Source organism: Acinonyx jubatus, chromosome D2, assembly GCF_027475565.1.
Source record: "Acinonyx jubatus isolate Ajub_Pintada_27869175 chromosome D2, VMU_Ajub_asm_v1.0, whole genome shotgun sequence".
Lineage (NCBI taxonomy): Eukaryota > Metazoa > Chordata > Mammalia > Carnivora > Felidae > Acinonyx > Acinonyx jubatus.
The window spans coordinates 85,377,344-85,400,862 of record NC_069393.1 but is presented as its reverse complement, the minus strand read 5'-3'; the positions used below and the strand labels follow the sequence as shown (position 1 = coordinate 85,400,862).

Sequence of the window (23,519 nt, the reverse complement as noted above, 5' to 3'; positions counted from 1 at the left end):
AGGTAACTACTTTGCTTTGTGGTCCCATGTCAGTCTTTTGCATTCAGCAGGTGTGTGTCAGACCCATAACATTTACTGATATGACTCTGGTCTTATTATATTTTATGTATTTATATCTATTTGTGGTTTATTGATATTTTGCATTTATTCCTATTTTTGACTTTTTATGCAACGCTTTCTGTTTTGTATTGTTTTTATTTTTTTTTCTCCCCCCCAAATGATCTGTGGATTCTGTGCCTCGGTCTGTGCGGCTGGTCCTTCCCCTGTGAGGACGCGCCTCGTGGGGAAGCTTCTCCCGGGGGCCGGGGCATGGCCGCGGTGACCCAGGGCGCCAACGCTCCTGTGCTCCTGCCAAGTTCAATGGATGCTGACACTTCCTCAGCTTGTCTAGGGTGCACGTATGCTATTTAAATCTCCTCACACTTTTATTGACGGATACACGAGTTCCAAATGTCTTCTCAAAAACTGTTTTCCACCTACCGCCTCCCCTGTTCACATCTCCTGTGCTGCTTCCTCCGCGCTGACCACCGTGTCTTTCTGTGGACGAGGCTGCCCTTCCGATGTCTTCAGGAACGGCTCTGCGAAACCCCACCCTCCAGTCCTTGCAAGGTGCTGGGTTCTGAGCGGTGCTGCTGGGAAAGTAGAAGATACCTCGTTAAGTTAGAATTTCAGGTGAACATCAAATAATGTTTTTAGCATGAGTATGAGCTGTGCGAACATTTGAGTCAGGACCGTGTTTTATGGGACATATTTATACTGAAAAGTAACGTTTTATCTGAAATTCAAATTTGACTGGGTGTCCTCTCTGTGCATGTGTGTGATTTGTTAAATCTGCCAACTCTAAATCTGAGTGACGCAGGCGACTGGAAGCCAGCGTCCCCTCGCCTCTTAGGCGACCGTGACAGGTGGTAACGCAAGGTGGGAACGCGACAGCGGACTGAAGGCCAGAGCTCCAGAGGTAGTGGCGATCAGGCTGGATGGAGACGCTGATGGGAAGTCCCCGGGGGCACTCAGGGCTCTGCACCGCCCCCCCCCCCCCCGCCAGAACCGTTCATTTTTGGGAGAGGGTGAAGCCAGAGGCCCCTGGTCCAAACGTTGGGAGGCTGGGGACACACCTGCCTCGTTGAGGTCTGCAGTGGCCACTGCGGGGTCTCCCCGGCCTCACCAGATCCCCGCGGCACACGCTCCAGCCTGCTCTTCCTCAAGGCTGATGTCCTAGAGCCCTGCCTGGGCACCCCTCGCCTGGGAGTCAGGGCCATCTGTGACCTGCCTGTGACTTGTTTGCCAAACTTATACACAGGTCACAGCATGGTGCCGACCAGGAGCTGAGAGGCAGCCTTGAAGCCACAGCCTGGGCGCGTCTGGCTTCAGGAGCCGTCTGACAGCCCCACGGAAGTCATGGCACCCGCCCCGTTCTGCTGGGACATTGCCTGCTCGTCCCAGAGAGCGCTGAGACCGAAGTCTCTGGGACAAGGCTGAGCTCCGGGAGAGCCCACGTGCCCCACCCGTCAGGCCCCCCGAGCCTGGCCTGTCTGCCCCCCTCCCACGGACATGCCAGCCCCCTCTGCCACACAGCACTTTGTCCTCCAAGGTGGGCCCAGGACAGGGGTGAGTGAGTCTGGGTCAGCAGGTGTGAGGCTGCTCCCAGGGGCCACGCCCACTGGACGGGAGACAGACAGGGGCCGGGTCCAGAGGAGGACCCAGCGTCTCCCTCCCCGCCTGCCCCCGGCCCGGACCTGGGCAGGATTGGGGTTGGCCACTATTCACACCGGAGGCACAATCCCAGAGACACCACGTAAATTGGGAATGAAGGGAGGTCACTGGGACCACCGTGGCCGTGGACTCAGGCTTTTGCCACCTGTCCGGTCCCCTGAGCAGCGTCAAGGAAGGAGCGAGAGAGGAAGCTCAGGTCTCCAGTCGTCCATCTTCACCCAGAGCTGGGGCTGGCCGACCTCGTACAACAAAGACAAGTGACGGCGTCTCAGCAGCTCCTGCAAGTGGGACCACGGACTTTGCATGAATCCCAAAGAGAGTACCTGGGTCCTCAGGGGACTCCTCCCCATCCCCAGCATCTGGTGGCTCCCACACGGACTTCTCTGTTGGGCATTGTCCTGGGTGGACGGCACCTTATGTGTAGGACACATGGTCTCTTCAGGCGGGGGGCGGGGCACATTTTTGTTTCTTTTGGAAGTGCTGTGGTTCTAAACATGGTCAGGCTGGAAGTCGTGTCCAGGCAGGTGTCCGCCCCGTGTGGGTGCAAGGTTCCCGCGACACCTGAGGCTCCCACAGGTGGCTGGACCCATGGGAAGTCCGGGTCCCGGCCGGAGAAGGCCACCGTGCTCGTTAGAGGGCAGGTGCCCCGAGGTGTGGGAGGCAGTGCTGGCCAGTCACCCCTGCCGCCATGGGGGAGCCTCTGTCCGGGGTCGTTGTGGCTGAGTCTCATCTCTGTTGTTCTGGAACACAGAACGTCTTTCCCTCCAGTCTTTCAGCCGCAGGTGACAGTGGACAAAGCAACAGAGAGACAGGTGTCCCCACCTGCCCCCGCCTGTCAGGTGCACCCAGAGGGAGAGCGTGCCATCCACCCCCGGCAGCACAGAGACCCAGGGCCCTGGGTGGGGGGCAGGGGGAAGGGCAGGGCAGGGTGACCATCCACTCTGAGGCAGAGAACTTGCTGGAATTGACAGGCTTATTTCTCCTCCTTCTTCAGATCAAAGGCCTCTTGAGTAAGAATTAGAATTGTCTAAGGAACAGTGACTTTTTCCTGACTTTCCCTCCAAATACATTTTTGATAGTAAACTTTAACTCTCTGGGGGAGGGGCAGTGAACCACCAGAAGGGATCTCTGAGGTTCTGCAGACAGGAGCCGGGGCGCGGCTGGTGCGCATGTCCCACACCCTCGGAGCGGCCGACAATGGAGGGAACCTCCCCCCACCCCCCCACGTCACTGGGAGAGGACAAAGTGCCAGAGCTCTGGGACCGCGGGGGCACTGTTTCCCGGGGCCATCGCCCTGTGAGGCTCTCCTGTGCAGCCAGTTGGTTAGAACCACACCGCACCCCCACTCTCCCTGCAAGGTCAGCCCTGTCCTCCACTGAACAAGCCTCCTTCGGGCCGCTTCTCCCCACTTTGCCACCACCAGGCCCTCTGCTCGGGAGCTGCCTGGGACAGAAGGGCCCCGTCTGCCCCTCCCCCACCTCCAGACCCCCTGGACGACAGCCCCACGGGTCCGCCCTCCCAGGCGGGCCTGTCCCGGATGGATGGTCCCCCTTCCCCGAGAGTGCCAGGCTGCCTGCCTGCCCCGACGGGTCCAGGGCAGCTGCCCAGGTCAGAGCAGGGGTCCCCAAGCAGGGGGCAGGGGTTAGGAGACTTGAACACACAGGGAACTATTTGGGGCCTCCTCAAACAGGCGGTGGGTGCAGGACACCAAGTGTGGTGCTCTAGGCCAGGCCTGGGGGCTCCTGAGCTGGGGGGGGGGCGGTCCCGGGGGCATCTGGCCTCGTCAGTGGGGAGAGGTGACAGCAGGGCCTTGCTCAGGCTTGGGCCCTCGGAAACCGCACCCCATCGCCCACCCGTGCGTCCGCCCTGCCCACAGGGGCCTGCTCTCCACCCTAATGCCCACAGCAGGCCTGGAGCCGTGCGTCAGGCACGATGCCCGGCACAGGTGACCGAGTGCTGGCTCCAGACTGTGCAGGTGTCCGTGGCCCTGACACCCTCCCGGGGGTCCCATCCTGCCAGGGCCTCCTGGAAGCATCTCTCTTCTTCCCGGATGTTTCTGCCGAAAGAACTGGGCCGTGACCCAAAGACCTCTCTCCCCAGGGTGGGGCTGGGGCCATGCGGAGCGCCCCCCCCGCCCCCCGCCAGAAGTGTGCCAGCAGATGTCTCCTGTTTGCGGGACATTTTCCATGGATGATGTCTGAGTTTGGCTGCTTCTTCCACCAAATCCTGCTGTGGGGACAGTGAGGGGAAAGCTGCAGTTCTGGAAGGTTCTCCTTGCCTTATGCTTTGCGCACAATAAAAACCCCTCTGGGAATCCTTCTGCTGCTTGTTCTCATCCTCAGACCGGGGCCTGAAGGGGAAAGCCATCAGCCCACCAGCTCTACCGACTACAGCGGGCAACGTCCTCAGGTCCCAGTGGGTGGGGGAGGCAGTGAGCCTCTCCCACACTGGAGACCCATCAGGAGAGAGGGCCCCCAAGTCACCTTCCTGCAAGGTTCTGTAAAAACAAGACAACAGGCCCAGACTGGAGTCGCTCACGCTAAGCCCCGCGTCACCAACCCGAGGCCTGACGACAGGTTAGGCTCCCCCAGAAATGGATCCTTACAGCAGTGAAGCGGGAACCGCCCGGCCCACGCGGGGTAGGTCATCTGATCGGCCCCTGCCGTCCCCTGAAGAAGAGCGACCCACCAACCTGCCTTTGGCTACCGTAACCTGCTCGTCTGCTCCTTCCGCCTCTAAGATTTCCATCGCGTCCGGCCCGTCCAGCGCCTTCCTGTCTGCTGGGTGGGACACCCCCAACTCAGGAATCATTGAAGAAACCCGATAAAATCCTTAAATGCACTCAGTTGACGTTTGTTTTTGAGCAGTTCCAAAAGAAGCTGCCATTTTGGGTCCAGGGTCGGTGGCTACGTGGGCGCCTGGTCTCCACGCCCGTGAGGCTGTGGGGCCCGAGCGGGGTGTGCGGGGCGGCCTGCATTAAACAGGTGGAGAAGCTGTGTCTGCCTTGGACCTCCCAACGGAGACACAGGGTGCGTCCCCGTTTCGGATACAGGAGGGTGTGGGGGCTGGGACTGGGGGGTTCCTCTGGCTGCGCCCGCTCAAGCCTGCTTCACCCCAGCTCTGTGGCTCTGGGCTCACAGGCAGATGGACCCGCGTGCTTGAAACACTTGAAAAAACTGCAGACTCCCTGGAACAGCCGTGCGGAGAAACCGCAGGGAAACTTCAAGATCAGCCACAGAACGGTACCAGGGAAACAAGGCCCGAGGCTTCTCCGCTGCAGCCCGGGGGCCACGCCAGGGGCTCGCGTCCCTCCAGCCACGCATCTGCTACATTGCACAGCTCAGGTGACCTTGACTATGACCGCCAGAAAAATGCTCCGCAGATCTCTGCGCTGACTGTCATTGTCCCTGTTTCTTTGTCAAAGGAGTGAAGGAATCAGTGCCACAGACCCACTCGATACTTGAGTAGCAGAGCGTGTTTCACAATTTGAAAATCAAGGGTTTTTTTAACACTTTATTTTTTTTTTAATTTTTTTTAACGTTTATTTATTTTTGAGACAGAGAAAGACAGAGCATGAACAGGGGAGGGGCAGAGAGAGAGGGAGACACAGAATCGGAAGCAGGCTCCAGGCTCTGAGCCGTCAGCTCACAGCCTGACGCGGGGCTTGAACTCACAGATCGTGAGATCGTGACCTGAGCTGAAGTCGGACACTTAACCGACTGAGCCACCCAGGTGCCCCAAGCATTAAAAAATTTTTAAATGTTTATTTATTTTTGACAGAGAGAGAGAGAGAGAGAGAGCGAGCATGAGCGGGGAGGAGCAGAGAGAGGGAGACATAGAATCAAAAGCAGGCTCCAGGCTCCGAGCCGTCAGCCCAGAGCCCGACGCGGGGCTTGAACTCACGGACTGCGAGATCGTGACCTGAGCTGAAGTCGGACGCTTAACCGACTGCGCCACCCAGGCGCCCCTTAACACTTTATTTTTAAGTAATCTCTACACAAAAGGTGCGGCTCGAACTCACAACCCCAAGGTCAAGAGTCACACGCTGCCCGGGCCGAGCTGGCCTGAGAATTAAGCTTTTAGACTACATATCAGAAATTATGGGATCTGTAGTGCTCTGATGCAAATTCATACCCTTGCTTATATTGACAAGAAAAGGTGAAAATAATTTAATGAGGCATCTGACTCAAGAAGAACCAAAACGTACCGCCAAGTTAAGTGACAAAAGGGTGGGGTAAGAATTAAAGAAGAAATTGATCAACAACAAATTGTAGGATCAGTAAATACACCCGAAAGCTCATTCTTTAAAAACAGGAAGATAATAAAAAAAAAAAAACCTGTTAGCTTAGCTAACCTAACCAAGAAGGAAAAAAAGAGACACAAAATAAAGAAATGATAAGGAGATAACCCTAGACACAAGGAAATGAAAAACAACCATAAAGACTATTTTGTTCAGGTCTGTGCATTCTAAAGTTTGGGTGACATAGATGCTTTTCCAGAAAAATACAGGTGGACTTGGGAGAAGCCAACTATCACAGGGAAACAGTCGTCAAGTTTGTGACTCTCCCTCACTCACACTTGGGCGAGAGCACGCGCACCTACACTCACACATATACACAGCCATACACATACACATATACGCCCCCCACATACACACCCACATATACACCCCCCCACACACCCACGCACACACATATACACCCACATGCGCACACATATACACCCCCCACATACACACCCACACACACACATACACACCCACGTGCACACATATACACACCCACATGCACACACATAGACACCCCCCACATACACACCCACATATACACCCTCCCCCACACACACCCACACACACACACACACCCACATGCACACACATATACACACCCACACGCATACATATACACACCCATGCAACACACATATACACCCCCTGCACACACACACACACGCACACACATACACACCCATGTGTTATACATATACACGCCCCCACATACACACCCACGTGCCCACATACACAGACCCACATGCACACATATATACACTTCCCCCCACATACGCACCCACACACACATATACATACCCCCCCCACATACGCACCCATGCGCATGCATATACACACCCACGCGCATACATATACACACCCATGCAACACACATATACACCCCCTGCACACACACACCCACGCACACACATACACTCCCATGTGCAACACATATACACCCCCCACATACACACCCATGCGCCCATATACACACACCCACATGCACACATATATACACCTCCCCCACACATACACACCCACGCACACACATACACACCCACGTGCACACATATACACACCCACATGCACGCACATATACACCCCCCCACATATGCACCCATGCGCACACATATACACACCCACGCGCATACATATACACACCCATGCAACACACATATACACCCCCTGCACACACACACCCACGCACACACATACACTCCCATGTGCAACACATATACACCCCCCACATACACACCCATGCGCCCACATACACACACACACATGCACACATATATACACCTCCCCCCACACATACACAGCCATGCACACACATATACACACCCACACCCACATACACACCCATGCGCTCACACACATGCACACCCATGCACGCACATATAACCACATGTACACACATCCATGCAAGCCACATGCATGCGCACACACCCACACGCAGCCACGCACATCTACACTCACACGCATGTGCACCCCCCACACGTACACACCTGCGTGCACACACCCACAAACTCACCTGCTCAAAACACACGAAAGAACACGTCCAGCGTACCAGTGCCGGAGACTTTAGGGAACAAATGAGTACAATGTTACAAAAGCAGTCCAAGAGCCTAGAGGACTCAAGGATGAGCTTCTGAACTGTTTGAAAAGATGGCACGGCCCCTTTCCCTACCAGTTTGGAGGCACAGATTCTCAGCAACTTGTCAGCAGGACCGGACCCCTCCCGCGGCCCCAGGAGGAGCCAGCCCGGCCTGGCCGCCATCTCCGACGTCTGCCCCGGGCTGCACGGAGACAGACAGTCCTATTGTCCCAGGCGCCCGCGGTGGAGATACTGGGTGCAGCCCGTGCGGACGGAGACAGCGGGCCTGGGGCCCAGACGCAGGACGCGGTCCCAGTGGCCGAAATGCTGCTGTGAGGGACACGCAGGGCGCACGTTAGGGACCTCCTGCTGCAGGTGGGCTCGTGTGCCGCCTGGAGACCGGCCAGGGAGGCGCGAGGAACAGCGAGGGCAAGAGCGCCCGGAGTGCAGCGTGTCCCTACATGGGCAAGGCCGGACCGCTTGGTGGCGTCGAGCGGCCTTCCCTCCAGGCGTCTGGGGTCGGAGCACGGACAGGGAGGAGCACCGGCCCGGCAGGAGTGGACTTTCAGAAGGAAACACACGTGTTCTCACGCCAAACAGGGGAAAGAGCAGGTGGGGCCTGGCCCGAATTGTCTTTGCTAAATGGGACACCAGCCAGCAAAACAAGAACCTTGTGTCCCCGCCTCTTGCTTAAGGCCCCTGTATAACTAGGAAAATGAGTTTTAATGTTTAATGCTCTAGGACTTGGAAAACCTCTTACTAGATGATGTTGGGAGATGCTTCCTTGGGGGATGAATATTTTATAATCGCCGTGCACACAGTGCCAAGTGTCTCTCGGAATAAACAAAGACAACGTTTGAGAAGTCCCTGTGGGAGCTTGTAGCTGACTAACGGGGACTTGAGCCTTCCACCTCCGAGACGGTGCGTGATTATAGACCCTGACGAAAATAGGGCGCTTGGGTTTCAGAATCACACCCAGGCAGAATTATCATACCCCCCCCCCCCCCCGCCACGGACCTCATGTTACCCCGTGTGCGTACGTATACGAGCGAGTACAGATGCTTCATCAGGCTTTGAATTTCAAACTTTATCTAAGAACACAGACACAATACTTGCCAGAAATCTGCCCTGCGGTCTGCACTGCATCCTAATCTTCAAAAGGCCAGGTTGAAGCCCTGCTGAGGACATCGCTTGGGAGTGTCCCAGGAAAAAGGAAGCAGCAGCAGATTTAACAAGAGAAATGTCTATTTCTTTTTCCCATAAGGCCTCGCAGGACTGAGTAGCTTCCCCACAGACGGGAGAGCCGGGCTTCTCCATCCACAGCATGGAGGTTACTTCCTCATGACACAAAATGGCTGCTCAAGCTCCAGTCCTCACAGCCACATTTCCACCAGCAGGCAAAAGGAAGGACCCATGAAGGGTTGCTCTCCCCTTGAGAATACTCCCCTAAAACTGCTTTAAAGTGACCAGAACCTGGTCACTTGGCCACACTGGCAACAAGGGAGGGGGGAAGTGAGGTAGGCTTGTGCCTGCCAAAAATCAGAGTCTGTTCCTGAGGCAGAAGAATGAGAGGAGAGAGCGTAAAGAAAGATGAACAGTACTCGGAGCAGCATGGACGTCCCACAGTCTGGGAGGCGGGCTGTTCGCGCTGCTCAGCTAGCGCTTTAACATTGCTGGACGTTTTCCTCTTCTGTCTGTCCTCCTGGGCTCACCCAGTGGCAGCCCCACACCCTCAGGCCAGGGTCCCACATGGCCGGGTCACAGCCTGGTCCTGCTGCACAGGCCGCGGCCGCACACGGAAGCTCTGCTCCCCACCTCCCCACTGGCCCCGGGTCCCAGGTGCCCCCGCGACCGCCCGCGGGAACCTGCGGGGCTGCACCGACCTCCCCTCCCAGAAGGGCCCCATCAGGATCTCTCATCCTGGGGGGAAGCAGGTGGGTGGAGCTCATGGGGCAGGGGCCTTGGCCCCGAGGGGGCCCAACATCCTGGGGCCTCTGGTCCGCCCTCCTCCGTGCCCAGCCCCGACCGGCAGTGCTCCCACCGCGGCGGACCAGCAGCCCCGCCACATGTTCTCAGGCGCCAGAGGCTGGCAGAAGCTCCTGCAGCCTCGCGGGCCCAGCGCCCGCTGCTGCCCCCCGCCCTGGTCCCGCCCGCCTGGCCTGGGGCCCCGCTCCCTCTCGGGCCAGTCTTCCTGGAGCCCGGGGCTTGGCATTCCTTTGGCTTGGTTCGTCCTTGAGGTACAACTGAAGTAAGATAAGATGCCCCACGGTGAACGGTGACTCCAGGGAGTTTGGTGTTGTTTTATTTTATTTACTAATTTTGAGAGAGAGAGAACGGGGGGGGGGGGCAGAGGGAGAGGGAGAGAGAGAATCCCAAGCAGGCTCCACAGTGTCATCGCAGAGCCTGACACAGGGCTCCATCTCGAAAACCGTGAGGTCATGACCGGAGCTGAAATCAGGAGTCAGAGGCTTAACCGACGGAGCCCCCCAGGCGCCCCAGGGGAGTTCTGAGGGGAATACAGCTGGGTGCCCGACACACCAGAAAAGGCGTGGACTTGCCTGCCACCCCTGAGCGCTTAGCCCCACCCTGATCCCCATGGTCTTTGGTTCCTCCTGCCTGTTCTGGAACCGGGTGGAAACGGACCCGCAGAGAGGACTCTGACTCCTGGTTCCCTTGCTCTCCGCTGTTCAGACGCATCCGCCTCGGTGGTGGGGTGTCCCCGGCTCAGTCTCTTCCGTGGCTGAGAGGCGATTGTGCGAGCACCCCACAGTTTGTTTACTGTTGGGTAGTTGGGTTGTTTCCGCTTTGGGGCTAATATGAACGCAGACACCTCATTTCTCTTGGGGAAAGCTCTGAAAGGAAGATCGTGGGGTCGTGTTTAACTTCGTCAAACACTTTCTGGTTCTCAGCGTTTGTAGCATTTTACGCTCCCACCAGCAGCGTGCTAGGGTCCCAGTTGCGGTATCTCAGTGCTGTTCATCATGGCCAGTCTTCAGCAACTCTCCTGGGCCTGTAACGGTTTCTCACTTTGGTTGGAATGTGCAACACTTCCCGCACTACCCAGGACGCCGAGCCCCTTTCGTGTGCTTACAAGATAACCCTATCTTCTACCGCCCTGCGTCTATTTGCTGTCTTCCGCCCAGATTTTTTGTGCTTTTGCCTTTTGTTATTGATTTATTGGCTTTTAAAAAGATAACCTTGGCACAGCTCCTGTGTCAGGTGTACTTATTGTGAATTTTCTCTTCCGATCGGCAGTTTGCCTGTTCATTTTCTTAACAGTCTTTCAAGGAGCACAGGTTTTCCTTTTGATGACAGATTTATTTTCTTCCTTTATGGTTTCCCTTTTCGTGCCCTAGGTGGGAAACTTCTGCCTGCTCCAAGATGGTGTGATATTTTGCTTCCCTCTTTCAAACATTTCCATTCCCTGTAAGCCTATGACCCCGCTCAAGTGAAAGTTCCGGCCCGGCACGGTGCAGGGGCTGCGTGTCCCCATGCCCACCCACCTCCCGGGGGCTCTGGCATCGCTGCGGAAAAGGCTCCTTTGCCCCATTGAATCAGCACAGCTGGTGCCTTCGGTGGACTACGGACATGGGATCTGGTTCTGAACTCTGCTCTGCTCCACTGGCCCACACTGTCTTAAACGCCGCAGCCTTCCAGGAAGGCCTGAGATGAAGTGGTGTGAGCCCTCCAACACTGCTCTCCTTCAAGGCCATCTGGCCGCGCTAGTGGCTTGGATCACCCACAGCCTTCACCTTGCTAATCCCAAACGCGCTTTCTCAGTGCTCCTCTTACTGACCTCGTGGCCATATCTGACCGAGCAGACCCCCTCCCCCGACCCCGACCTTGGCTCCCAGACCGGCTCTGCAGTCCTCCCTTCCACCTCTCGGTCCGCCAGCGTCTCCCCTGCAGCGCTCCCTGCTGCTGCAAGGCTGGTCTGCAGCCCAGCTCCGCACACAGCAGTGCGGCGGTGCGCAGGCCGCACCTCGGCTCAGAGCCGTCCGCGCAGCCGGGAGCCTTCCCGCGAACGTGAGCTCGAGTACCTCGGCGTCCCGCGTGCCCAGACGGAACGCCCACGACCTGCTCCGGAGCTGCCACGCGCCCAGTCCGCTCCTGGAGCTCCCGGCGGGCGCCGGTGCACGCCCAGGCCACCCCCGTAGCCCCAGGGCTTCGGCCTCCTGGCCTCTTTGGCCCCACCCTCGTCACCCAGACCCGCTCTCCTCTCCTGCCCGCGGCATGTGGGCGAGCCTTCACCCTCCCCAAAGACAGTCTCCGCCTGACCTCAGAAAACGCGGAGACCGGGCGCCCAGCGCCCCGGGAGGAGAGGGACCCGCTCCCGCCTGGCGCCCCCGCGCCCCCGCTCCACCCCCCCCCCCCGCCCCCGCAGCCCAGCCCAGCCCAGCCCAGTCGCCCTCCCCAGCGCCCCTCCCCGCTCCGGGCCTGCACAGGTGCTGTTCTCGTCGTCCCCCGGTGGCGAGCCTCCTCTCCCTTGCAGATGTCTGCTCACCCGTCCCGTGCTCGCGCGACCCCCTCGGGAGCCGACCCCTAGGCACGGCATTCACGGTTAGCCTGATGACCTCTCCCCGCAAGCCGGCTCCCCCGCGCCCCAGCCCCGACCCAGGCAGGGGCGAACTGCCGTCTGTAGGGTGGGTGGATGGATGGATGGATGGATGCGGGAATGAGCTACGGCAGGCGGGAATGCATTCCGGGGTCCTGTGAGCGCGGTCCGCCGCGGCTCAGGGCCAGACTAGGGGCATCCTTGCCGGGCGGGGACGCGGGGAGGCTCGGCTGGAGCGCCGTCCAGGGGGGTGGGCGGGGGTCTCTGAGAGGTGGGGGGGCGCGGGCCAGCTCGGGCACGCCCCCCGGGGCCTCGGCCCCGCCCCCAAGTCCTCGTCCCCGGGAGCTGGGACGAACGCACGTGGGATGGCCGCCCGGTGGCGATTCGCTTCCCGAGTAGTGTGGCCCCGTCGCCGACCCGTAGGACCGGTTCCGCGTCCATCTTGGTTGCTAGGCAACCGCCAGCCACTAGAGGGAAGAAGCCAACCAGCCGGGGGTCGCAGCGCCATGGACCTGGTCATCACGCAGGAGCTGGCCCACGCCGAGAGCCAGCAAGGTGGGCGGGGGCCCCGACCCTCCGCTCTGCCCCGGGCGGGCCCGGTCCCGCCCGGTTCCGAATTCCCACCTTGGCAGGTCCCGCGACCCCTGAACCCTCCCCACCCCAGCGCTGGGACCCCCCGCGACCCTGGGGAGCTCCAGCAGGTGCCAGACCCATGACCCAGAGACGCCCTGGGACCCGCCGAGCCCCGCCCCCCTCCCCCCCCCCCCCCTCCAGTTGCCCCGGGACACAGTGACCGAGTGAAACCCGCGCTTCTCGCCTTTGGTTGACCTGGGCGACGGTAAACCGAGACGCCCTTTTAAAAGGAGGCGTTGTCAGGGCCGCTGCTGAGGCTCGGGCTGCTGGAGGGGGCAGGGGGCCGTGCAGGGAGGACCCCAGACCCCTCCTCACCCTCCCGACCGTCCCCACCTTGCTCAGTGGTGCCAGGCGTGCTTTCCCCAGCCCAAACCCGCCTCCATGTCGACCGCCTAGATGCTGCCTCCCTGCAGAGAGCCTACCAGCTGATCAAGTCGGCCAACCTGGGGAAATCCGAGTTTGACCCCACAGAAAGCTTCAGCCCTGACCTGTTTGTTCTGTGTGCGGAACAGGCCCTGAAGGTGCCTACTCCCCGGGGTCCTGGTGGGGGGTGCGGGGGGAGCCTTCTGGAGGTCTCTGTTCTGGGTTTACCGGAAGCAGGAAATGGGGCAGGAAGGTGCTGGCTCCCTGTCATCAGATCGGTCCTCCAGCCACTCCCTCAGGGCTTTGCTGGAGGGGAGACGGGCCGCCAGGGGCGGCTTTCTGGGGCCTTCCATGGTGCCGTGTGGTCTCGCAGATGGGGCAGCCGGACGTGAGCGAGGACTGCATCCAGATGTACTTCAAGGCCAAGGGGCCGGTCACCCAGTTCCTGGGCCGAGCGCACCTGTGCCGGGCCCAGCTCTGCGCCCCCAAGTCCACCGAAAACCTGGTGAGAGCCCCATGGCCTTTATTGTGCGTCTGAGCGTGCCATCTTCCTGTGCACAACCTTAGCACGTCAGTGAGACAGGCCACACCATGTGCCCGTTGGCCATTCGCAAATCAGTACCTAATTGTCCCGCTCAGCTCCCCGCCCCCCCCCCCAAACCGCCAGGCTGCCTTGAGCCTCCTCGAAGTTTTACATCTTGTGTCGAAATAGTCAGGTCTCCCCCCCCCCCCCCCCCCGCTTCCAAAATGCGTCGGGCTAGACAGATCCGAAAGTACTCTTCGTGGAGAGGCAGGCGAGCGGCGTCGTGTTCAGCGACGGGAAACTGGCCGAGTTTCCTGCTCCCGCCCTTTCCCTGAGCTCCCGTTGGACATTTGTGCGGGGGTCATGCCCGGAACAGCCGCCCTCGGGCCAGGCAGAGGGGAACCTGCAGAGAGCGCGCATGCGCCCCAGCCCCGCCTGCCTACACTCGGGGTGCCAGGCCAGCCTGTCGTGCGGTTTGATGGTCACCAAAGGGACCACGAGCCACGGTCGATGTTCTAGTGGCAGATTCAGTGTAATTGTGCATATTCTTTATGTCGTTTTAGGAGGAGTTTGAAAATTGCGTGACTCAGTATATGAAAGCAATAAACTTTGCGAAAGGAGAACCCAGGTAGGCCCGATGGACTCGGCCGTCTCTAATGGGGATTGTGTGTAAAAGGTACCAAACCAGGGGTCACCGAGCGCTGGCACCTGTTCAGACTGTAGGGGTTTTCCTTGTCCTGGTCTGTGTTTGGGGTGCACGTACGGCTGTGTGCTCGTCTCTAATGTGCGGAGTTGGGCCGCACAGGCGCATCGTCCCCCCCCCCCAGCCTCATCGTTTCCTCTGTTCTGTGGTTTCTGTGGTCTGCACGTGACTTTTGTCTGCCTTCTCTCTGGGAACCTCTCCTTGGCCCGGTCTCCGTGGCTCCCTTACTTTCTGGGCCTCTCTGAGGGTTCAGCCGCAGGGTCCCCTCCCCCTGCTGCCTCCACTTACCTATTTCTCCCCCGGTGGATGGCCCGGGCCAAGGCCTCGTATCTGTGGTGATTCGGCTAACGCTCCAGCACCGTTTTCTACTTAATCATCGTTTCGGTTTTCTAAATTTTTTTTTTCAACGTTTTTTTTTAAATTTATTTATTTATTTTTGGGACGGAGAGAGACAGAGCACGAACGGGGGAGGGGCAGAGAGAGAGGGAGACACAGAATCGGAAACAGGCTCCAGGCTCCGAGCCATCAGCCCAGAGCCTGATGCGGGGCTCGAACTCACGGACCGCGAGATCGTGACCCGGCTGAAGTCGGACGCTTAACCGACTGCGCCACCCAGGCGCCCCAACGTTTCGGTTTTCAAGAACTACTCTCGAAGCTGTTAAGCTTGCATACGAACTGGTGTTCCTACAACCTACTTAAGTAGGATCCAACATGTAAAGGAGGTTCGGGTGTAAATAAATCCCAGATTCACGCATCCGGTGATCTAGTAGGTGCTGCTCACGGCCCCCTCTGGCAGCCCCTGCTGTGGGTGCTGGGGAACCGGGCCCAGCCCCACAGACCCTCCTCACTGGGGACGTGTGCTAAGGGAAGTGGGTATTTCAAGGGGACCATGTCCTGGAACCGTGAAGCGGGAGTGGCAGGCAGCCTGCATCCAGGGGATCTTGGGGGCACCTGCAGACTGCCTGTTGGGCGACCTTGGCGGCTGGCAGGACCATCTTTACAAATAGACAAGGGCGCAGCTTGGCAGAGAACGAGAGGGGCTCTGAGTGAGCCCCTTGAAGGAGCAGACAGACTTGTTTTGTTGCCGTGCCCTGGGTCCTTCCTCCATCCGGGGTAAGAGCAGGCATCCACGGCGCTCGCCCACCAGGGGAGCAGTGTGGACCGCCGGGCGCCTGGAGTCTTGCAAGGCAGAGCCGGCCCCTCGGAGAGGCCGGAGCGGGAAAGGCAGATCGGCCGCTGTGATTCTCTTGGTCGGCACCTGCTTCCAGCCCTCAGGAAAAAGCCCAGCTTCCGGGGGTGTCCCTGCTCCCCTCTTCCTCCCCCACTTGGCTCTATCATGTGCAGGTTTGGGAGTTTTGCTCCCTAAAGATTTGCTCTCCTTCTTCTGCCTGCCGGACCCTGCACCTGCACTGCTGTCCCGGCTGATTGCTCATCGCATACCAGGTCTCAGCAGGGTGTTGCTTCCTCCAGGAGGCTTTCCTTGATTCCCCCTCCTCTTGCCCGTTCTTGTCTATCCCTTGGGAACCAAAGGAGACCTTGCTGACTGGTGCATTTTCACAGGGAGCTGGTCACTTTGGGATTGACTGAATGAGTGAAGGGGTCTCTGGGCTCAGGAGTCATGTGGCGGGGTGACCATGGCCGGGGCTGAACTTGGAGCCACCAACCCCTTCTGGGCAGGGTGCCCGTGGCCACCCCAGGGAGGGCTCTGCTCACTCTGGCAGTGTGGGCCGGGGGCAGCTCAGATGCTGCTGCTGCCATCTACTGGAGATGCCCGAAGGGGCTGGGGAGAGCCTTGTGGCCTAGTCTCAGACTTCCTCTGCTCGGGTCGCAGGTATCACTTCCTGGTATATAACGCATCTGTCCTCTACTGGCAAATGGTGAGGCCGTTTCTCAAGCCGGGATATCGTCACCATCTGATCTCCAGCCTCTCCCAGATCGTAAACGTGTTAAACCAAACCGAGGAGGAAGACAAGGAGTGGCAGGCAGAGCTGATGCTGTGAGTGGAGGTGGCCCGCCCGGCCTCGGGTCCCTACCCGACGGCCCCGTGCAGCCTCTGACCTGCTTCCCCTCCCACCTTCACTGGGTGGGACTTACACTGCAGGGTGTAGGGCATTGCTTTGGACTCTGTAGTTAGAAGTGCATGTTCTGTGCGCTTGTCTAATGATATCTCGGGATGAAATCGCAGCGTGCTGATCATGTGGGTGTCACAAGCTGAGCGTTCAGACTCAAAACGTAGGAAATGAAAGCTTGTGTCACAGTCCTGGTTCGTGGTTCTAAAAACTTCGTTCCGTAACTATTAATGCAGTAGACATTTTAGCAACGTAAACTCAGCCCGAACGGCCCTATTGAGGGAAGCACACGCCAAGGCATCACCACAGGGACGGCCCTGAGGAGCCACAGTGAGATGTCAGCACGCGGTCTTTGTGCGGGGAGGAGTGAGCAGCGGCCAGACTCACCCCGTGTTTGGGGAGTGCCGTGTGCGGGCAGCGGCCGGGTGGGCGTCCACGAGACGAGCCAGAGGGTCTTCCCTGAAGTTGGAATCGGGAATCTAGACGCTTTCTTCACCTGCTTTATGGCTACGTGGGGAGCTTTTAAGAGAAAATCGATACGAATATGATGTTTTTTTGAAAAAGCTTATTTTAAACGTCTTAGGGAGTTTCGGTGCGAATATTCCCTTTTTCCCTCCTGCCGCGCCGGGAGCAGGAGTGCTCTCTCGGCCCCGGTGAGCCGCACCGGGGGGGCCGAGCCGGGTGACTTCCTGAAGCTTGTGAGATGTGAAAATAATACATGCATACTAACCTGGTTATTAGACACGTGCAGCGAAAAACGATTCCGTCACGTCCAGCATTTTGCATCATCCAGGGAGCTTCTGGAGTGTTATCTACAAGCTGGAAAAAAGGAGGAGGCCGCGACGTTTTGTGCCACCGCAGCGCCCTTTATAAAAGCTAACGTGCCCCAGAAATACCGACACATCTTTTCTGTTATGGTAAGCTGGCATGTTGAAAAACGGAGGCAGAAGTGATGTTCTTAAGTGTCATTTTCAGAAAACGGTGTAGACAAACAGCCCCGTCCACCCACTGAGAGGCACAAAAGCATACACACAGTGCACGTGCATCAGCAAAACAAAACAAGATCTTTTGCTTTCATTGTGATCTTTGAACACTTCACTCGCAGCATCACTGAATTAAAAAGGGTCGCAGAAAATGTGTTGCGATAAAGTCGTTGTAAACCCCAACAACCTGTATGAGGAGCATCACCGACCACTCACTTCCGTGCGGAGACAGCGCGGGTTGGCTGTGAAAACCGAACATAAGCACAGTTAATGAGAAGACACTTGCTCATTCCAAATACTAGTTTTAAAGGAGGATGTATGTAATATAACAACGGATACCTGGCCCTCTACCTAATCTTTTGTTTAAATCAGTTAATAGCTCAATTCCGTTTGACAACAGGTGCGCCATGAATTACTGGATGAGCTTCAGTTAAAGGAAGAAAAGAGAACCTCCATAAGCCTGTCTGTCACCTACCACATGAACGTGCTGAAAGCGTAAGTGCTTTAGGACTTGAGGGGCTGGCCAGTGTCTCTGTGCTGCCTGAGGGGCTATGGCCGTGCCGGGGTGGCTGAGGCCTGGGCCCGGAGGACGGGACTCTGCGTTGCCTCCCTTTACTCGGAAGCAGCCAGAGAGGCTGCCATGGGTGAGGAAAGTGGTTTAGGAGGAGACAGTCTCCAGCTGGGTGCGACCGTCTGACGGGACCTTCCGGGGGTGGCGTGACATTTGACCCTGACATTGAGAAAAACAACAGTAGGGAATGGGTAAAACCCTGACGGGTGGGTCAGAGCAAACGAAGAGTGGAAATGTGCCCGGGCACACACCTGCAACAGGGCTTTAGGAAGGGGGAGATCCACTGTGTGCGAAGAAAGGGCGGTGGGAGACGAGTGTGTGTGAGGGGCAGTGAGTGTGTGAGGAGATCAGCGCGTGTGAGGGGCAGTGCGGGTGTGAGGAGAGGGCAGATGTCCGGAAGCGGGCAGGTTGCCGACCCAGGGTGCCCGGCAGGGGAGGTACGAAGGGCCAAGCCAGCCCACGAGGGAGCCGTCTTCTGGCTCGGGTCCCAGCAGAGGGTCTGTTCAGGAAGAAAGCTTGCTCTGGGAGTGAGGACGATAAGGAGTGTGAGACGTCCTCTTGGAGAGAGAAGGAACGAAGGAGGAGCGACTTTTCAGGCCTTCTGTTGAGTGGGAAACACAGGCTCGTAGACTTGGGAGTTTCTCTTAGGATAATTTGAACAAATCTGACATGACATCTTCGTTATTTAATGTTTGAATACATTCTAGGAAATTGGATAAAAATGAGTTACCTGAAGATGTCAGCGCAATTCTGAAGAAGACCTATAAACACTTAAGTTATTACAATCACGAGCGCTTCCCTTCAATCAGAGAGGAAAAGTAAGTGTCTCCAGTTCCACACGTCCGTAATCACTACGTGAAACTCGCAAGTGTAGGAAATGTGAGAAGACAGAAAAGGCCGTCCTAAGTACCGTATGGGCCTCGGCCATTGTGGAGGGTTTCATATATTTCCTCCCACTGTCTTTTTTGGTCTTGAGGTGTGTACCGTTTGGGGAGCATTCGGGACACGTAACTGCATATTGGACTCTAAATCAAATTTGACTTCTTTTTTTTTTTATTAAAAAAATTTTTTTTAACGTTTATTTATTTTTGAGACAGAGAGAGACAGAGTATGAATGGGGGAGGGTCAGAGAGAGGGAGACACAGAATCTGAAACAGGCTCCAGGCTCTGAGCTGTCAGCACAGAGCCCGACGTGGGGCTCAAACTCACGGACCGCGAGATTGTGACTTGAGCTGAAGTCGGCCGCTTAACCGACTGAGCCACCCAGGCGCCCCCAAATTTGACTTCTAAGTGTAGGTGCCTTTCAGGTCACTACAGCATCTTACACCCCGCATTTCAGTGTCTCAGTTCTGTGCCTTCCAGAATCCTCTCAGTGCTGTTTGAGTTTAGGATAAGTCCCGGGTCAGATTCCCAGGAGTGGGTAGCTGAGCCAGAGGCTGACAGAATGAACCAGAATGTACTTTGCAGTTTATTCCCGCAGAGATGATGGGTTTGCTTCCCAATCCACTGTCACGTTGTCACGTTGACATAAAAGGACGGAGCGAGCACAACCACACCCCGTTGGTGTGGCTGCTGCAGTTACCGTATCGCTTTGTGATCCGTGTGCGCGTCCCCCAGGGTCACTGAGATGTGACCCTCAGCCGTGTCTGGGCCCTTCGAAGTCCCGCTGTTGAGAATTGATCCCTTGATAAATCCCACCGATTTTCTCATCAACTCTGCACTCCGAACACGTGAAACATCCTGGCCATTGTCCGCAGTGATTATTTATATACTTTTTCCATCCATCATTTGTTAGTTGACTTGAGGGTGTTATGGGTGGCATTGAGCCCCCCCAAAAGATCGTTCAAGTCCTAACCTTTGCTGCCGGTGAACATGATCTCATTTGGAAATAGGGTTTTGTGGATGTAATCAAGTCGAGATGAGATCACACTGGATGAGGATGGGCCCCGAGCACTGATTTTTGTCCTTATGAGAAGAGAGAGGTTTGGGGCACGGATGCCCCTGGGGAGGAAGGCCGGTGACGATAGAGGCAGACACGGGAGAGCCGTGGTCGCAAACTGAGGAACACTACGGATGGCCAGCAAACACCAGAAGCCCGCAGAGCAAGGAAGGATCTTGCCCCGGAGCCGTCAGAAGGGGTGTGGTCCTGGGACCTCCATCTCAGTCTCCGGGCCTCTAGAACTTTAGAGATTAACTTGTTGCTGTTAGGCCACCTCGTTTGGGGTAATTGGTCCCAGGAGCCCTAGAAAACTCATAGGCGGGGTCTATTTTCAGCTGCTACGTCACAAACTGTCACAGACATGGGGGCTTCAACAGTGCACACTGATGACCTCCCTGTGCCTGTGGGACAGGGATCCAGGCACAGCTGCCATCGAGGTGTCAGCAGGGCAGTAGCGGTCTCTTCTGAGACCCGACTGAGCAGGGGCATTATCAGCACCAGCTACGGATTCCGGACTAGCACAGGAAGTCAGCGCTGTTTGGGGTCTGGCCAGGGAAGCGGCCTCTGCCCAACATTGTGGGTTCCTGTTGGTTAGAAGCGAGTCTCGAAGGGAAGGGATCACACAGGCCATGGGCACCAGGGTGTGGGGTCACTGGGCATCCTGAGGCAGCTTGTGTCTAGACGGGATGACCGGGGCCACAAGATGTCTTGGGTTCACTGTCACTCCGTGTATGAGCTCCTCCACTGCTCTTGAATATATACAGAGTTAATGGGCCGGGGGTGGCCTGGGTATGCATTTTTAAAATGATTTTCATCATTTTTTTATTTCAAATTTAATATGTAATAATTGTAGAGAGTTTGAAAATGAATCGATGTCAAATTTCAACATGATCACATAGGCTTTCACCTGCTTTTCCCATATAAATTGTGAACACGTTTCTGCATCATGAAATACTCTACAACGGAGTTCTCGACATGGGTTTTCAGACCCTCGAGGCGGTCAGTGAGGACACCTCGGGTTGTGTGAACCTCGGGTTGTATGAACCCAGGCACACACTTTTGAAGGCGGACGCATGTGTGCACATGGATGTGTGGCGTCCCCTCCGGCGTCCTCTGCTAGGGCTGGGCCCTCCCTTGGGGGGGGTCTCACTACTCATATGAGTGGCCCCAGGGGAAGTTTCTAGAAATGGGTCTCTGGGGCACCCGGTGGTGCAGAGCCAGGCCTCCTGCTGAGCTTGGATCGAGGGGGAGGGGCGGGTCCATGTGGCCAGAGCTCAGGGAGCACCGAGGGGCAGCACGTCAGGGGGCCGGGCCTGCCGGGGCCTTGGAGCCCCGGGGGCTGCAAGGTGAGTACGAGGTACGTTCCTGTCACCTCTGTCCATTCATTGCTCTCTTGTTTCTTGGTTTCCAGAATTCTTTTGCTTTTTGAACTGGCTCGTCTTTCCTTGATCTTGAAATGTGAGCAGATCTCCTCTGACTGCATCTCCGACTTGAAGAAAATCGACAGCCAAGTAAGTGACCGATGACTGTGGCACGCAGCGCCTCCTCCCTGGGATCCAAACACAAAAGGCAAAAAAGCAGGGAAAGGAATTGGAGCGGGCCTCGCGGGGAGGGTCTGGAAACAGGCACCTGGTAAACGCCTCCCAGTTTTCCTCACACGCACGTCACGTCGCTGAGATGATGCGATGTTTGCATCACACGCTGTTCCCGCCGTCCCTGGCACCGACCCGTGTTGCCACCGGCTGTTTGCACGGTCCACTCGAACGGCTGCACCATTATTTCGGGATATTCATGATCCGAAACTTACTCCTCGGCCGCGTTCTTGGACGTTTGAATCCTGTTATCTTTTGTTCTTACGTGAACATTTTGTGCCTGAAGATTTTATCTGCACTTAGGGGTTTCCCCCTAACATAAGGTCACTGACGGGAAATTACTCTGGAAGTTTCACTTTTACGATTTGAAAATACATATTGTAATATTGCCCTCCAAAGAAAAATTTACATTCCCGCCAGAAGTTTCTAAGCCAGCTTCAGGTTTATGTGTTTTAGCAAGGGCTCTCGCGCAGAGCAGAGGCTATTTAGCGGTGGCGTGGACAGTGTTGAACACGGTGCCCGGTGACCAGCAGAGGCCGTGAGGGCCGCTGCCCGTGAGGGTGAGGAGGTTGGAGGGAGGATTCGCTCGCACGGTGGGACCATTCGCTCGTGTTGGGTGTCGGGGGGGGGGGGGGTCACTTCCTGCACTTTCCATTGAGCACCTGCTGTGTTTAGTCCCAGATTACCTGTGGGTCCCAGATACCAGTGGGTCCTTGGGAGTCTCCCTCCAATTAAAGCTCTAGAGTGCCGCCCCTTCTGCAGTGCAGAGAATGGGACACTCGCTTTGGCAGAGGGGAAACCAGTCATGTGTGTGGTTCTGTGGATCGGGAAATCGTTCTAAAAAGGGAAATAAAACTTCACTTGGACCTTGACCGGCTGGTAGAGCGTGGATAGGGCAGTGGGGTGGGGGTGGGGCTGGAGACCGCCAAGGCCAGAGAGCGGGGAAGGAAGAGAGCGGGCGTACCTATTTGGAAGCACTTCCGGGTTCTTTTGCCGGCTGTTCCTGTCTTCTGTGTCCACATACAGTGGCCCAAACTTAGCATCGGGATCCCACCGGCTTCCGTCACTCACCAGCTGAGTGACACCCTCGGGGTGTAGTTTTTTGTCTCTGTACGGAGCCAGCAGGGACGAGACCGCTTTCCTGGGGCCGCTGTCGGAGTCCAGTGTTCTGCCTGTGGTGAGGGGGGTGGTCCTTGCTGCCGTTGGCGGCTTCTTGCAAAGGTGGGTCACGTGTAGGCGGCGGGGCCCTCACCACCCTGCTGCCTCCGGGGGAGGTCCCTCAGGGACTCTCTCCCCGACTCTGCCCAGCCGGCCCTGCCCGCCCAAGCTCGGAGGTGGCCTCCCTTCGGGCCCGCCTGCCGAAAGCGATCTCCAGCGAGAGGAACATCCCTCCTGGGGGGGTGTTATCCCTCCTGGTGCTGCCATCTGACAGGGTCAGCGGGTGCTATCAGGCCTGTGGCATCTGGAAATGTCCAGTGCCCATTCTTGTTTATGTAAATTTTTCACTCGAATGAGGCGGGCTCAGTGAAGTGCACCTCAGAGGTCAGCGCCCCCTTTCCTCACTGGTCTTTCCAACACCCTCAGTATTTATTGGTGCTGGATTTTGTGAATATTCTGCGTGTACTTAAAGTGGATTCCTTCATTTTTTTAAAATGTTTGTTCATTTTTGAGAGAGAGAAAAACAGAATCTGAAGCAGGCTCCAGGCTCCGGGCCGTCAGCACAGAGCCTGACGCGGGGCTCGAACTCACGAACTGTGAGATCGTGACATGAGCTGAAGAGTAGGGCACTTAACCGACTGAGCCACCAGGAGCCCCTAACACGGGTATTTCTAATATCACTTGAGAAAGAGCGCATTGTCCTATGTCATATGTCACCCCACTTCTCAGCGTAATGCCTGGCCCTGGAGAGGTGCTCTGCGGATTTTTGTTGAACAGATGGATGGGTGTTAAGATCATTCCAGTCTCTCTAAAGCGGGCACGTTCAGATTCCCATGGTTTGCCAGCTCTTTCTTCG

General features: G+C 57.0%; 1 protein-coding gene across 7 annotated transcripts in view; it reads left to right on the top strand.

Annotated features, from left to right (window-relative positions):
- The first annotated feature begins 12,532 nt into the window (after nucleotides 1–12,532).
- The window catches only part of CFAP46 (cilia and flagella associated protein 46), a 95,786-nt gene continuing 84,799 nt past the window's right edge, over nucleotides 12,533–23,519 (top strand). For all 7 annotated transcript variants that reach the window (XR_003421383.2, XR_008292032.1, XM_053207019.1 and 4 more), the window contains exons 1-9: nucleotides 12,533–12,684; nucleotides 13,159–13,283; nucleotides 13,499–13,630; nucleotides 14,212–14,276; nucleotides 16,183–16,347; nucleotides 17,214–17,337; nucleotides 17,804–17,898; nucleotides 18,682–18,792; nucleotides 21,325–21,424. Coding sequence is in view for 5 of the 7 variants with exons in the window: in XM_053207019.1 (XP_053062994.1) it covers nucleotides 12,636–12,684; nucleotides 13,159–13,283; nucleotides 13,499–13,630; nucleotides 14,212–14,276; nucleotides 16,183–16,347; nucleotides 17,214–17,337; nucleotides 17,804–17,898; nucleotides 18,682–18,792; nucleotides 21,325–21,424 (966 nt within the window). In the remaining 2 variants the exon portion in view is untranslated. The remainder of the gene's footprint in view (nucleotides 12,685–13,158; nucleotides 13,284–13,498; nucleotides 13,631–14,211; nucleotides 14,277–16,182; nucleotides 16,348–17,213; nucleotides 17,338–17,803; nucleotides 17,899–18,681; nucleotides 18,793–21,324; nucleotides 21,425–23,519) is intronic.